Source organism: Embiotoca jacksoni, unplaced genomic scaffold (genome assembly GCF_022577435.1).
Source record: "Embiotoca jacksoni isolate LCO1_2020_lvr unplaced genomic scaffold, fEmbJac1.0.p SCAF_31, whole genome shotgun sequence".
In the NCBI taxonomy this organism is placed as follows: domain Eukaryota; kingdom Metazoa; phylum Chordata; class Actinopteri; family Embiotocidae; genus Embiotoca; species Embiotoca jacksoni.
In genome coordinates this window covers 267402-279566 of record NW_027185383.1, presented here as the reverse complement: position 1 = coordinate 279566, position 12165 = coordinate 267402, and the positions used below count along the sequence as shown (strand labels likewise).

The following is a 12165-nucleotide window of genomic DNA, read 5'->3' as shown; positions in this document are numbered from 1 at the left end:
TGCTGATTGTATTCAATCACAATGGCTCCCCAATTTTTCCTCTGTTTTCTCTGTATTGGACTGTTTATTCACATCAAGCAGTTTGTTATCAGATTACTTCTTTTTTTAATTTTCTTTGAATAAAGTATTGCAGCTAAAAGAAAAGCTTCCCAATTAGTAATCATTTGGTAAATTAGCAAATGTTATAATCATTGTTGGGGAGTAACTATGGTAGTTACTGTATGTTAAATTGCAAAATACACATCACTGTTAACTGTTACAGTTACTGAGAAAATAAATATGCAATTTAATGCCAGTTATTCAAAATGTTGTTGATTACAAAGGGGTTAAATTAAATATATTAATTTCAGAGAAAAACGTATATGTAAAATACAACATATATTCTGTTGTTTTGCATCTTCTCACTGTGCACGAATCCCTTCTGTCAATGTCTACACAGGCTTCATTTGTTTTCTGTATGCACTTGTATTTGATTGAAAGGGTCATTTAGGAACCAGTCTCAAAAAAGCTGTTAACAGTCTGACAGTCTCAAAGACACAGATTCAGAAAGCCAGGGTTTCATTCGTCACATACCTAAGGAGCCAATCCTGTTCATTGCAGGTTGGGGTTTTCTGTCAAGCTGCCAGTTTGATCTGCAGGTGAGCAGTGGACAGGTGGAGATTGAGTCAGGGACGAGTTGCATATGTTTATGTACTAAATGATGAAAAAGGTGTAAATTCACATCTAAGCTTCTTTTAAAGCTTAGGGGATTTTTTTCTTCTTCTTTCTTCTAAACATTACAACTCAGAAATGAGTTTCTGTGGGTTTTAATCAATGCGAGAAGAGGGACTTTGATGTTAAATTTGTCCATTAAAAGTCAAACTGACTAAATTGACCACAAACTGAGAAAATACTAATGTTATTCAGTCACAATAGCTCAATGAGTTTCTTTTTGTTTTTCCTGTAAAACAATTAAAAAATAAATAAATAAATAATGTGACTGTATGAAAAGCTAGAGGGCTTTTAATTTGAAACAAGAGCTTTTAATTTGAAAAAGATACAGGAGGTTTCTACATTTGGCTTGACCAATGATGTAATTTCATCACTCAGTCAGTGACAGAGATTCAGGTTCTTTAGACTGCCCCTGCTGCTGCAGTCTAAAATTTACAATGTTACATTGAGTTGCCAGCAACACATACTGTAAACACTTCTTAGAGATAACCTTTATAAAAAACACTACTTTCAACCGAACAATTTGAGGAATAACAGGGAGGTATCCTTTGAGGTCAGTCAGTATACCAGCCATGTTTCCTCAATTTATTCCCGAAGGTCAATGGTGTTTTTGCCTCAGAATCCAGGCATGCTGCTCTCTCCTTGCTGCTTGTTTTGACCTGCCTTTTAGATTTTGTTGCTTGACTGACAAATCCTCTTCTTCTGTTTGCCAGTTAGGACCAATAAACTGGAACAAACCTTATTTTGGACACTCTTTGGATCTTCCAAACTCTGTTTTAACTCATTGAATTGCACCAATGTGATGAATAGATTAATTAAGACCAGTCATCAAAAGCTGCTAGTAAATCCTGGATAAGTGGATCAGTAGGGTGAATGTTGAAATTGTTTCTGGTCAAAAAAAAAAATTACAATTGGATTTAGTTATGAATGTATGGATTGATTTAGATTGATAAAAATACACAGTCAGCTACTGCAAGGAGAATGCTTCTTTTTTTTTTTTTTTAATAGAGAGAAACATATTCTCTCTATTAAAAAAAAAGAAGCATTTTTCATTTTGACGTGTGTGCTTATTGAAGTTTTTTTTGCTGGTTACACAGTATGCAATTTATTTTTGAGAGATTAAAAACAAGCCCACCAAATCAAAGTGTAGCCATAATCCCAGATAATCTAGAAACCTCTGTCTCTCCAGCAGCCAGTCAGTCATCTGCCTTCCACTCAGATAGTCAACTATCCACCTCCACTATTTCTTTCATACTCTACGAAGAATCAAACTGTTTACAATTATGAGTTTAAGTCCTTTAAGATTTGTTTTACCCATCAAACACTGTCCTTAACTCCCGGTGGGCCACAAGTGTTTTTTAAATTATTAAAATTAAAATCAGACAAGCCTAGCAAGATGAACAAAAATGTCATTTATAGCCTTTCATCCTATATTTCCTAGGATATGGTCGACATCACACACTGATTTCTGAAGTTTGTTTTGAAAATCCCAACTATTATCATCACCACATACTGTCAATAGTTATTACAGAAAATGACGTTGCTTACAGACCCTCTTCTGATTCTCATGATAGGATAAGTACTGTAGCATGCAGATGGATTTCAGATCAATGTTTAGGTTATTTTCTTTTTTTTTTTGAGTCATTTTACTATCTATTGAATTAATATAGTAGTAGAATCCACAGGTAGAAGAGCAAATAATCTGTGCATGCTTTAATTTTTTTTTTTTTTTTTTTTTTTTTTTTTTTTTTTTTATATTTTGAACATAAATTAAATAACCCTTAAAAAAACAATAGGACCTTCTAACCTCAGTTCAATTAGGAGAGACTTGGTCTGAGAGACCAGATACAAGATTGTATTGCAATGTGCAAGAACAAGAAGAGAAATGTGAGAGATGTTAGAGTGTATGGCAATTTGACCATGTTGTGATGTCATCATATTTAAAGAGGGTGCAGTGCATACTACAGGAAACCCGCCTCCATGCTGCAAAAGTTTTCTATTTGCACTTTATCTATATTTAACTTAATCTTTGTTTAACTCTCACCATATTGAACTTGGCCTCTACTAATTCTACTGTACATACTGTTCCTGGTTCTGTCCACACAGTACATGTCATTTCTACTTTAAAACATGGCTGCATTTACTTTTAAAAGTTAAAATTTTGGTTCATTGTTAATTTTGAACAATTAATTCCCCACTTACATTACGACGCTCTTGGTTTATTGTTCATCACAGTGTACATTAATTTAACTTTATACACTGGATAATAACTTTATGCATCTTCCTCAATGTGGTTAGCTGTTAAACTGCATTTTGCTGCATTGATTATTATACATCAATATTAACCCGCAGAGAACGGTTTAGTTTTTGTTTACAATATTGAATTATAGCTACACTTTGTAAACTGAGCCCCAGAATACTTGAATACCATACCATACCATACCATACATACCACACCATAATCTACTCAGCTATGACCGATATTCCACTTGATGAAAATACTAGGACCAGGGTGCATTTCTGTAAGGTGCCTAAAATTATTGCTTTTAATGTATTATAACAATAGCCTACTGTTTATTAACATAACAATAGCTGACACAAATAGTGTTTTTGTCTATTTTATCTTAGATATACTGTGACGTGTCAAGAATCTATAAATAAATCGTCAAACGAACACTCATATTTACGGCGGAACATGAAGGCGGCATCAGCCTCTGCTGCCTGCAGATTCAGAGGCTCATTTTTTTTTTTTTTTTTATTGCTCCCGGCTCCTGATTGGCTGTGCAGGTTGGGGGAAAGGGGCGTGGCCTGCGTCTGAGTCCTGGCACCAGTCTGCTCTGCAAGCACCGAAAGGTGGATAGATTTTCTCCATCACACACTCTGACTGTTACACACGCACAAACGCGTACACGCATAGCGGGAGAAACGGGACACATCCAAACGGTGAGTAAAGAGGCTTGTTTTACGATTTAAGTCTACTTTAGGATGTGTCATCGCGTGACTTGTTTCCCTGCATCGTCACACTGCACTGTCTTCTCATGCCGTCATAAATGTATGATTTTATCATTTTTACGGCGTTATTGAGGTCTGCCGCTGCAGTGGCATGTATATGAGCCTATATTTAGCTCGCTGTATGGCGAACAACCGTTTAGACATCTCTGTGCTTCCCATCACAATGGAAGCAGAAGATCGTGTGTGTGTGTGTGTGTGTGTGTGTGTGTGTGTGTGGCGGGGGTGGGGGGGGGGGTGGGGGGGGTCTGTGTCTAATGCAGAGGTCCGTGGATTCGTGTCTCTTTGTTATGGTGGTGCCGCAGTCGGGATAGGCCATAGTAGGTACTCCAAAAATAGTGTTGAGTGCTCCTCGATGATCATTCATGAGTGTATACATTGTGGTGGCCTGATTGCCTGTAATATTTTTTCATACTACTTCTACTATTATGACAATATTGTAATATGGGCTTACAGTAAGCTAGAGATGATGCTTTGTAGAGGTACCTCTCTGTGTTTACGGTGGGAGTATGAAGACAAACAGTTGCATCTCCAGACCAGCCAGGACCTTGTTATGTAAAGGTTTTTCTTTTTTTTTTTTTTTATGTTACTCCAGATTTAGGAAGATCCTCTGATGTTCTATAGCGACTAAGCCTGCCATTATAAAATAATATCCCCCCCCACACACACACACACACTCTACACATACATACACAGCCACATACTGCATCCTCTGTCTCTGTGTGGATTAGTACACATTGTTCCATCTATGCTCATATTTTGCCCTCACTCGCTGTTTCTGACTTCAGTCTATTTCACATGTTAAATTGAACACTGTAGTTGGTGGTAACGAATGGACTGGCTCTTAAAGAATTAGGCCACCATCACAGCACGCATGGGAATACTACAGTAGAATGAAAATCTTAAATCTACACTTGAAGTCGATGTGGCTCTGAAGTTTCAGTAAACACTGTAGTATCTGTTCTCTGTGTTATGTGATGGTTGCAGGTCTTTACCGAAGCTAAATGATGCAACGCTAAGTAAAATCTTTGGAGCCAAGACACGTGCCTGCACCATTACAGTGGGCATATTCTGGTGGTTCCTCGTCTTATACTGTACATGTCAGCCTGACATGCTTGGTGTCTTTGGAAAGTCTGGGCTCTGGATACAAATTTGAAAACGTGTATTTTTATATGTGTTTTCCTCTGCATGTATCAGACATATGTCACGCTATATTTCACCATCATGTCTAATGAATTATTTATTCTTTGGGCTGCCACAAGCAATTCTTTTCATCAACAATTTATCCGCCAACCATTGTCTCAATTAATCAATTAACCGTTTGGTCCATAAAATGCAGCGAGAAATACTGTACTTCCCCAATGGGACTTCTTCAAATGTGTTGATTTGTCTGAACAATAATGATACAAAACACCGAAAAGCAGAAAATACTTGAAAAACTAAAATGATTTGCAGGATTGATCGATATTCTCAAAATTGTTACCATAGTTCTTCTGACATGAAACATTTTTAACCTATCACTGATTATTGTAAACAAAAATTTCACTTATGTACGACAATAAATAGTCTGTCATTGATCTGAATTATTATCTTAAACATTGTGTGAACAGAAATTCATTTTTTACAATATATTTTCTATTCTAATAATCTTACACTATGATTATTTTGGGGGTAGCATTAGATATGGTGGTAGTGATGGTGGTGTTGGGGGCTTATGTTTTGGTACTGATTGGTCATTAATGTGTATGTGAGTAAATGATGAGTAAATAGCTCATACACTGTTTTTGTGTCAACAGCCCTCCAGCTGTCTTAATCAGACACTGCAGGAGGTTTGTTTGGGACTTTGGTGTGCAAATCTGGTCTTTTCCTGGCGACAAAGGCCACAGCACTCACTTCTGTTCTAGCTGAAAAAAGTAACAGTAAATACTGTATCTCCACTGGATATATTTGGTCTTTTTTTGGTCTATATCCATTTTAAGAATAATCATTTCTCAAAAGTCTTTTATGTAGAGATCCTCCCCAATGCAAGAATAATATTGTCCTTAAAACACGGTCATATTTACGAGTTATTTGTTTTTTCCACTTAGCACTATCATGGACTCTTATATTAGCTTATATTGTTCAGTACATAAATTGTATAGGTTAAATAGTCTGGAATAGTTTCTATACCATTTGTCAAACCTTGAAGGTGGACCATGTTGTCTGATGGCCAGGACACTCTTCTTACTTCTGAGACCTTAGTTTAGGGCTACATAATTTAGCAAAGTCACCTTTTAGAATTTAGTATTAAAGAAACCTTGTAAATGGTGCAGCAAAAATCTAAATATATCAAACACCCATCATTAGAGCAAAGTGTTTGATTGTGTCGTTATGAGACAGTGTTTAGTTTATCAGGATGTTATGGATGTAGACTTTATACTGTACATTTGAGAAAACTTTTTATTTTCCACTATCTGATTTAATGTGAAAGCCCTTGACATGTCCATTCAAGGGACAATGCCATGATAAAGATAAAAACAGTTATTATGAATGAGAACCTTTGATAAGGATATTGAATGTATGATACTAGTAGAATAGCAAACCCGCTCCTATTGCTGGACATTTTTCTTCAATGAAATGGCAGTAATGGCACTTCAGAGAGTTATTGGACCATTAAATATTTCCACAGTTTAGTGTCTTATAAATGTTGTTATATAATAAACAAAATTGGCATTTCTTGGTATTAATCTACACTCAAAACCCCATTATGACAAAGTAAAACCATTATTTATTTATTTTTTCAAATTTATTAAAAAGCAAAAATTAAATTCATTATTATTATTAATTAAATTGTGGTCCAGTGTGACTTGTTAGCTTTAGTAATTATAATGTTGAGTACTTGAGTTCACCTTGGGCAATATAAATGGATTGGACACAGTTAAGAATAGCACACATCTATGTCCCATAATTGACACTGCATGTTAGGGAAAAACCTAAGCCATGAAGCCCAAGAAACTCTCTGTAGACCCCCATGATAAAACAGCTGAGGCATAGATCAGGGCAAAGGTATAAAATAATTTCTGAAGCTCAGTGTGTTTTTAGGAGCGTAGTTGTTGGGTTGGGTTGGAACCACGAGCACTCCTCATAGAGTTGACCGTCTGATCGAATTGAGTAACCAAGCAAATGGGTCCTTTGTGAGGGAGGTGACAAGGTACCCGGTAGTTACTCTTACAGAGCTTTAGAAGTCCTTTGCAGAGATGGAAGAACCTGCTGAAATGACAAACATCTCAGTAGCACGCCATCAATCAGGCCTTCATGGTAGAGCAGCTAGATATAAGCCATTCAGAGTAAAAGGCAAATGACAGCCTGCTTGGAGCTTGCCAAACGACACTTAAATAATTCAGTAAGCTTGAGGGAAATATTCTCTGTTCAATGATTCAAAAACTCAAAGATATGGGCAGAAATACAAGCATTGTGTCAGGTAAACACCAGGCAATGCTCATCACCTGATAATACTGTCCTGATAGTGAAGCACGGAAGTGGCAGCATCATGCTTTGGGGCCACCTTCAGTAGTTGGGACAGGGAGACTGGTCAGAACTGAAGGAAGGATAAATGTAGCTTAATACAATGAATGAAAGGAAATGGCTCAGACAATGTTGGAGGAGTTTCAGAACAAGTCTCTGATCGTCCTTTGACCAAGCAAAAGCCCAGACCTAAAGCCCACAGAATATCAGTGGAAAGACTTTAAGATGGCAGTTTCCAGTTGGGGTTGGTGATACGGCTCTAATATAATAATAATGATACCAATAATGACGGTCATATTTCAGGGTATTTCTCTGATAATATTCTTGACAATATGACAAAATACTGAAAAATATTTTATTGTTAGTTTCAAGAACACTCAATGGAAAAAAAATACATGTTAAAGTTATATATTTTAGAATAAATGTAACATTTTGCCTTCGAAACTTTAGTGTAAACTAATATATTGCTGTGGTTAATTATACATCTGATTTTTTTTGTAACCCAACTACTTCCACACTCCTAGTCCATCCCCTTCTTTGAACTAACTTTTAACAATGCTTGTTGTTGCTGTACTTAATTACAACCCTGTTTCCAAAAAAGTTGGGACAGTATGTGAAATGTAAATAAAAACAGAATGCAATGATTTGCAATTCATGTTAACCCATATTTGATTAAATATAGACCAAAGTCAAAATACCAAATGTTGTATTTATTTTATCAAAAATATATGCTCATTTTCTGTTTGATGCCAGCAGCTTGTCTCAAAAAAGTCAACAAACAAATGAAAAAGTTATGTAACCCTAAAAAACAAACTCCAAGTGGAACATCCTACAAGTAGTTAGGTTATTTGGCAACAGGTCAGTGACATTATTGGGTATAAAAACAGCATTCCAGAGAGGCAGTCTCTCTGCAGTGAAGATGGGAAGGGGTTCACCACCCTGTGAAAAACTGTATGGGAAAATAGTGCAACAATTTAAGAAAAATGATCCTCAATGTAAAATCACAAACAAATTGGGGATATCATCATCTTCGGTACATAATATCGTTAAATGATTAAGAGAATCCGGAGTAATTTCTATGTGCAAAGGACAAGGCTGAAAAAAGTATTGGATGGCCGTGATCTTCGGGCCCTTAGGCAACACCTAAAAAAAAACAGCCAGAAATGATTGTCTGTGCTAAGAAACACTTCCAAAAACCATTGTCTGTGAACACAGTTCATCGCTGCATCCAAAAATGCTGGTTGAAACTCTTATCATGCAAAGAAGAAACCATACATAAACATGACCCATGGACGCTGCGTCCTCTGGGCTAAAGAGGAGAGGGACCATTCAGCTTGTTATCAGCGCACAGTTCAGAAGCCAGCATCCGTGATGGTATAGGGATGCATTAGTGTAAATCGCATTGGTAGCTTGAACATCTGGGAATGATTTCCAGATTTTTCCAGAATGTTGTTAAAAGAAGAGGTGATGCAACACAGTGGTAAACATGCCCCCGTCCCAACTTCTTTAAGACGTGTTGCTAACATAAAATCCAAAAAGGGCATATATTTTTCATAAAACTAAAAACATTTTCACCATTTGATCATCTGTTTGTCTATTTTGAATTTAATAAGTGTATACAAGATTTGTGAATCATCGCATTCTGTTTTTATTTACATTTTACACTGTCCCAACTGTTTGGGAAATGGGATTGTAGTTTTTATTTCACTCTCTGTGTGTTTGTGCATTTACTAGAGGACACATCTATGCGCTAGCCCCAGATGTAAAACCTAGTATATGGCTGGACCTTGACCATTTTCCTTGATCCTTGAACTACAACTCTACAAATGTGGCTGTATATGTATATATGTTTTTGCATATTTTGAGGAATTTATGTTAGGGAAAAAAACAACATAAGTTCATTGACTTGTGAAGTGATTTGGTAACATTACAGTAAAAAAGAATAAGTTATTGAATATTTTTGCAATATTTCTTTTCAGTGTTGCACTTTTTAAACATTTCAGAGTCGACTTTGCACAGAGACCAGTGTTATCTTTTTAGCGCAGGTTGTAGCTTGTTGTTTACCTTCCTTTGGTAGGAATGAAACATTTGTGTTAAACAACGCTTAGTTAATGACTTATTGACGTGGGGAAGTTCAAAACTGCAAAAGCTGTAAAGTTGCAGGCTGATTTCACGTCGATGAATAATCCTGAAAACATGATCATCTTTGTTGCTGCCATTGACCTCTACTTAGTGCTTGTTGTAACAGGCGTTGTACTCTCACTATCAGCGCAGTAAGAGCAAAGTTTTTTCTTTGTATGCTTTGCTCATGTTTGTGAATTGACCTGGATGTTAAGTGTACATAGTGCAAAATAATATAGTTTCTAAAGAGATATGATAAAACCCACATTTTGTAATGTAAGGTTTTTTTTATGCATACATTAAAAAAAAAAGTGTATGGTTGTCATGAGTCAACTCAGTGATGAGTAAATGTAAAGTCAAACACCAAAAATTATAAGCGGTGATTTGTTTTTATAAATATTGGCATTGAAATATGAGATGTTTAATGATTTGTGAAACTGACTGTAATAATCAGAACCATATGCAAATGTTTACATGGAAACATTTTGCATACATAGAAGTATGCCAACACTTAAATAAGTGACCTTTCTAACATAGTGTTCATGCTGACCAGTACACCTGGGGCTGACAGAATTTTATTTTGATGAGCAAAGACTGATATTGTTGTCTAATGTCATAATAGACAACAATATCAGTCTTGTGAAAATGGCCATGGTACTGAATAGTGAATGTATTTACATTGAAACATTTATGTCCATTGGCAGTACCAAAATCCTCCCAGAGGATACATATGGTTGATCAAACAATTTGTTTGGGAAACTGGATACAATTTCTGCAGTTCGGAGTGCATTGAAAGACACATTTGGAGGAATTGTGGGGTAGAAAATCTGGTCCAGGCCAGTTGTTTGGAAGTCCAAGATCTTTGTATCACTCAATGTTTGAACCATAAAATGATCAAATATATAAAATATAGCATGATGATGCCTTTTACTACAAGCAGGAAGCTTGACGGATTAGCAGAGATGTCCTAATGCATTGCTGTTGTGATGATGTTGATGCCATAATTTCTGTTTTAGGGATTGGTGGGATTACATGCAATCCCTCTCAGATTACCAGCCAAGCAGGCAGGAAGTCAGCAGTCATCCAACCAGGTATAGTCAGTGTTTTCAGTCCATTTGCCAGGCAGTCAGCCATTCAGAAGCAGTTATGTATCCATGAGCCAAGCTGATCAAGCATTCACTATGTAAATCCTTTCAATGAATAACAATGTCACTGGTAAAAATGTGTAAACTCTTCAGCCATACAGTAAGTCAGCCAGGCAGAGGCAGCACATTAGAGATATGATCTAATAGTAGTGTTGTGCCCGCATGCAATCTCAAAGCCCTAATAGTGGTTTGTAAAATTTAAGATTGTGTAACACTTTGGGATTAAAACATGGAGTTATCTCTTAGCGTTTCTGACCACTATCAACCAAGTTTAAATCAAGACTCTGATAGCACCCTGCACCCATAAACAAACTTCCTTTAACAGTGAAAATGATGTGGACTGCAGTGTGAACTTCATCTGTGCTCCAGTATTGAGGAAATTACAGCGTTTTTTTCTAGCCTTAAATGAAGAGCAATAGGACAGATGGCAGAGAAAAAGATGATGACATGCAGCCAATGGTCAATGGAACATTATTAAGTACTGTATCTACATCTAACTAAAGACTTTGGCTCTCCATTGACAAAAGGTGCTTTTAGGCTAGAGGAACTTTTTGAACTGTTGGAGAGAGTACTCTCTTTTTTTGTGTCCACACTGCCGGACCTGAGAACCATCGTAGTTTTTAGAATTCAGTTTTTTGGGACTTTTTTGTTTTTAGCGCTTACAGTACTTCAGCGTCGATACTTTCCTGGGATAATAATAATAATAATAATAATAATAATAACTTACATTATCTTCAAAGCCACCAGACTACTTTGACAAAAATGTACCCCCGCAGCACACTGGAGTTGCTGATCAATCGTTGCCCCAATCATTTACTTTGTGTTATTGTGTGATAGTCTACCATGTGGTAGTTTGGATCGGAACTAACAACAAAAGTATAAAAACTATGGGAATATCCTAATAATACCTACAAATTCAATGCAATAAATACATCAACAAATACAAACTAACCATTTAATCTCTGCCTTAAAAAAATTTGCAAAACATGACCAAATTGACGGTTGCAGTTGTTTTACATGCAGAAGAGACGTTGCCAACCGCCGATCAGCTTTCATCATTTTAGCATTCCTATTGGGGGTGCTTATTCAAGAAAAAAAAGCCCATGGCCAGTACATAGTTCTCGGGGAATTAAGGGTAGTTGCTCTCTAGGGGTCCCAACAACTGTTTGGTCAGAAAGCTCCTAATGATGAGCACAGATGACGTGATCAGTAGTGAGAGTAGGGAGCAGGTTGATGAGAATCTGAAGAGACAGAGGTATGCACTTGAGTAAAGATGAATGAAAGTCATTGGGAACAAAACAGAATCCATGTGACTGAATGAGAAGGAGGACAATGGTTAGGATGCAGAAGTTGAGGTGGCTAAATCGGGGGAGTTCACAGGGTGAGTTTAAATACTTGGGGTCAGCTGTTCAATGTAACGGGAAGTGTGGAAACGAGCTAAAGAGTGCAGGCAGGGTGGAGGGGGTGGAGTTGTGTCAAGAGAGATTTGTGACAGAAGAATATCATGAAGAGTAAAAGTGAAGCTCTACATGATGGTAGTGAGACCAACTATGTTGAATACTTTGGAGGTGGCGGCACTAACGAAAAGTGATAGTTTAAGATGCTACGATTTTCGTTGGGAGTGACGAGGATACAGAATTGGCAATGACTATAATGTAGGGACAGCTCGGGTTAG

At 36.8% G+C, this 12165-nt stretch overlaps 1 protein-coding gene across 5 annotated transcripts in view; it reads left to right on the top strand.

Annotated features, from left to right (window-relative positions):
* The first annotated feature begins 3516 nt into the window (after positions 1 to 3516).
* Positions 3517 to 12165, top strand: part of LOC138207297 (microtubule-associated protein tau-like) — a 116541-nt gene continuing 107892 nt past the window's right edge. For 2 of the 5 annotated variants that reach the window (XM_069164425.1, XM_069164423.1), the window contains exons 1-2: positions 3517 to 3654; positions 10362 to 10436. In XM_069164425.1, the coding sequence (XP_069020526.1) occupies positions 10378 to 10436 (59 nt within the window). In that variant the 5' untranslated portion in view covers positions 3517 to 3654; positions 10362 to 10377. The remainder of the gene's footprint in view (positions 3655 to 10361; positions 10437 to 12165) is intronic. The other 3 variants (XM_069164426.1, XM_069164427.1, XM_069164424.1) reach the window with 2 other exon arrangements.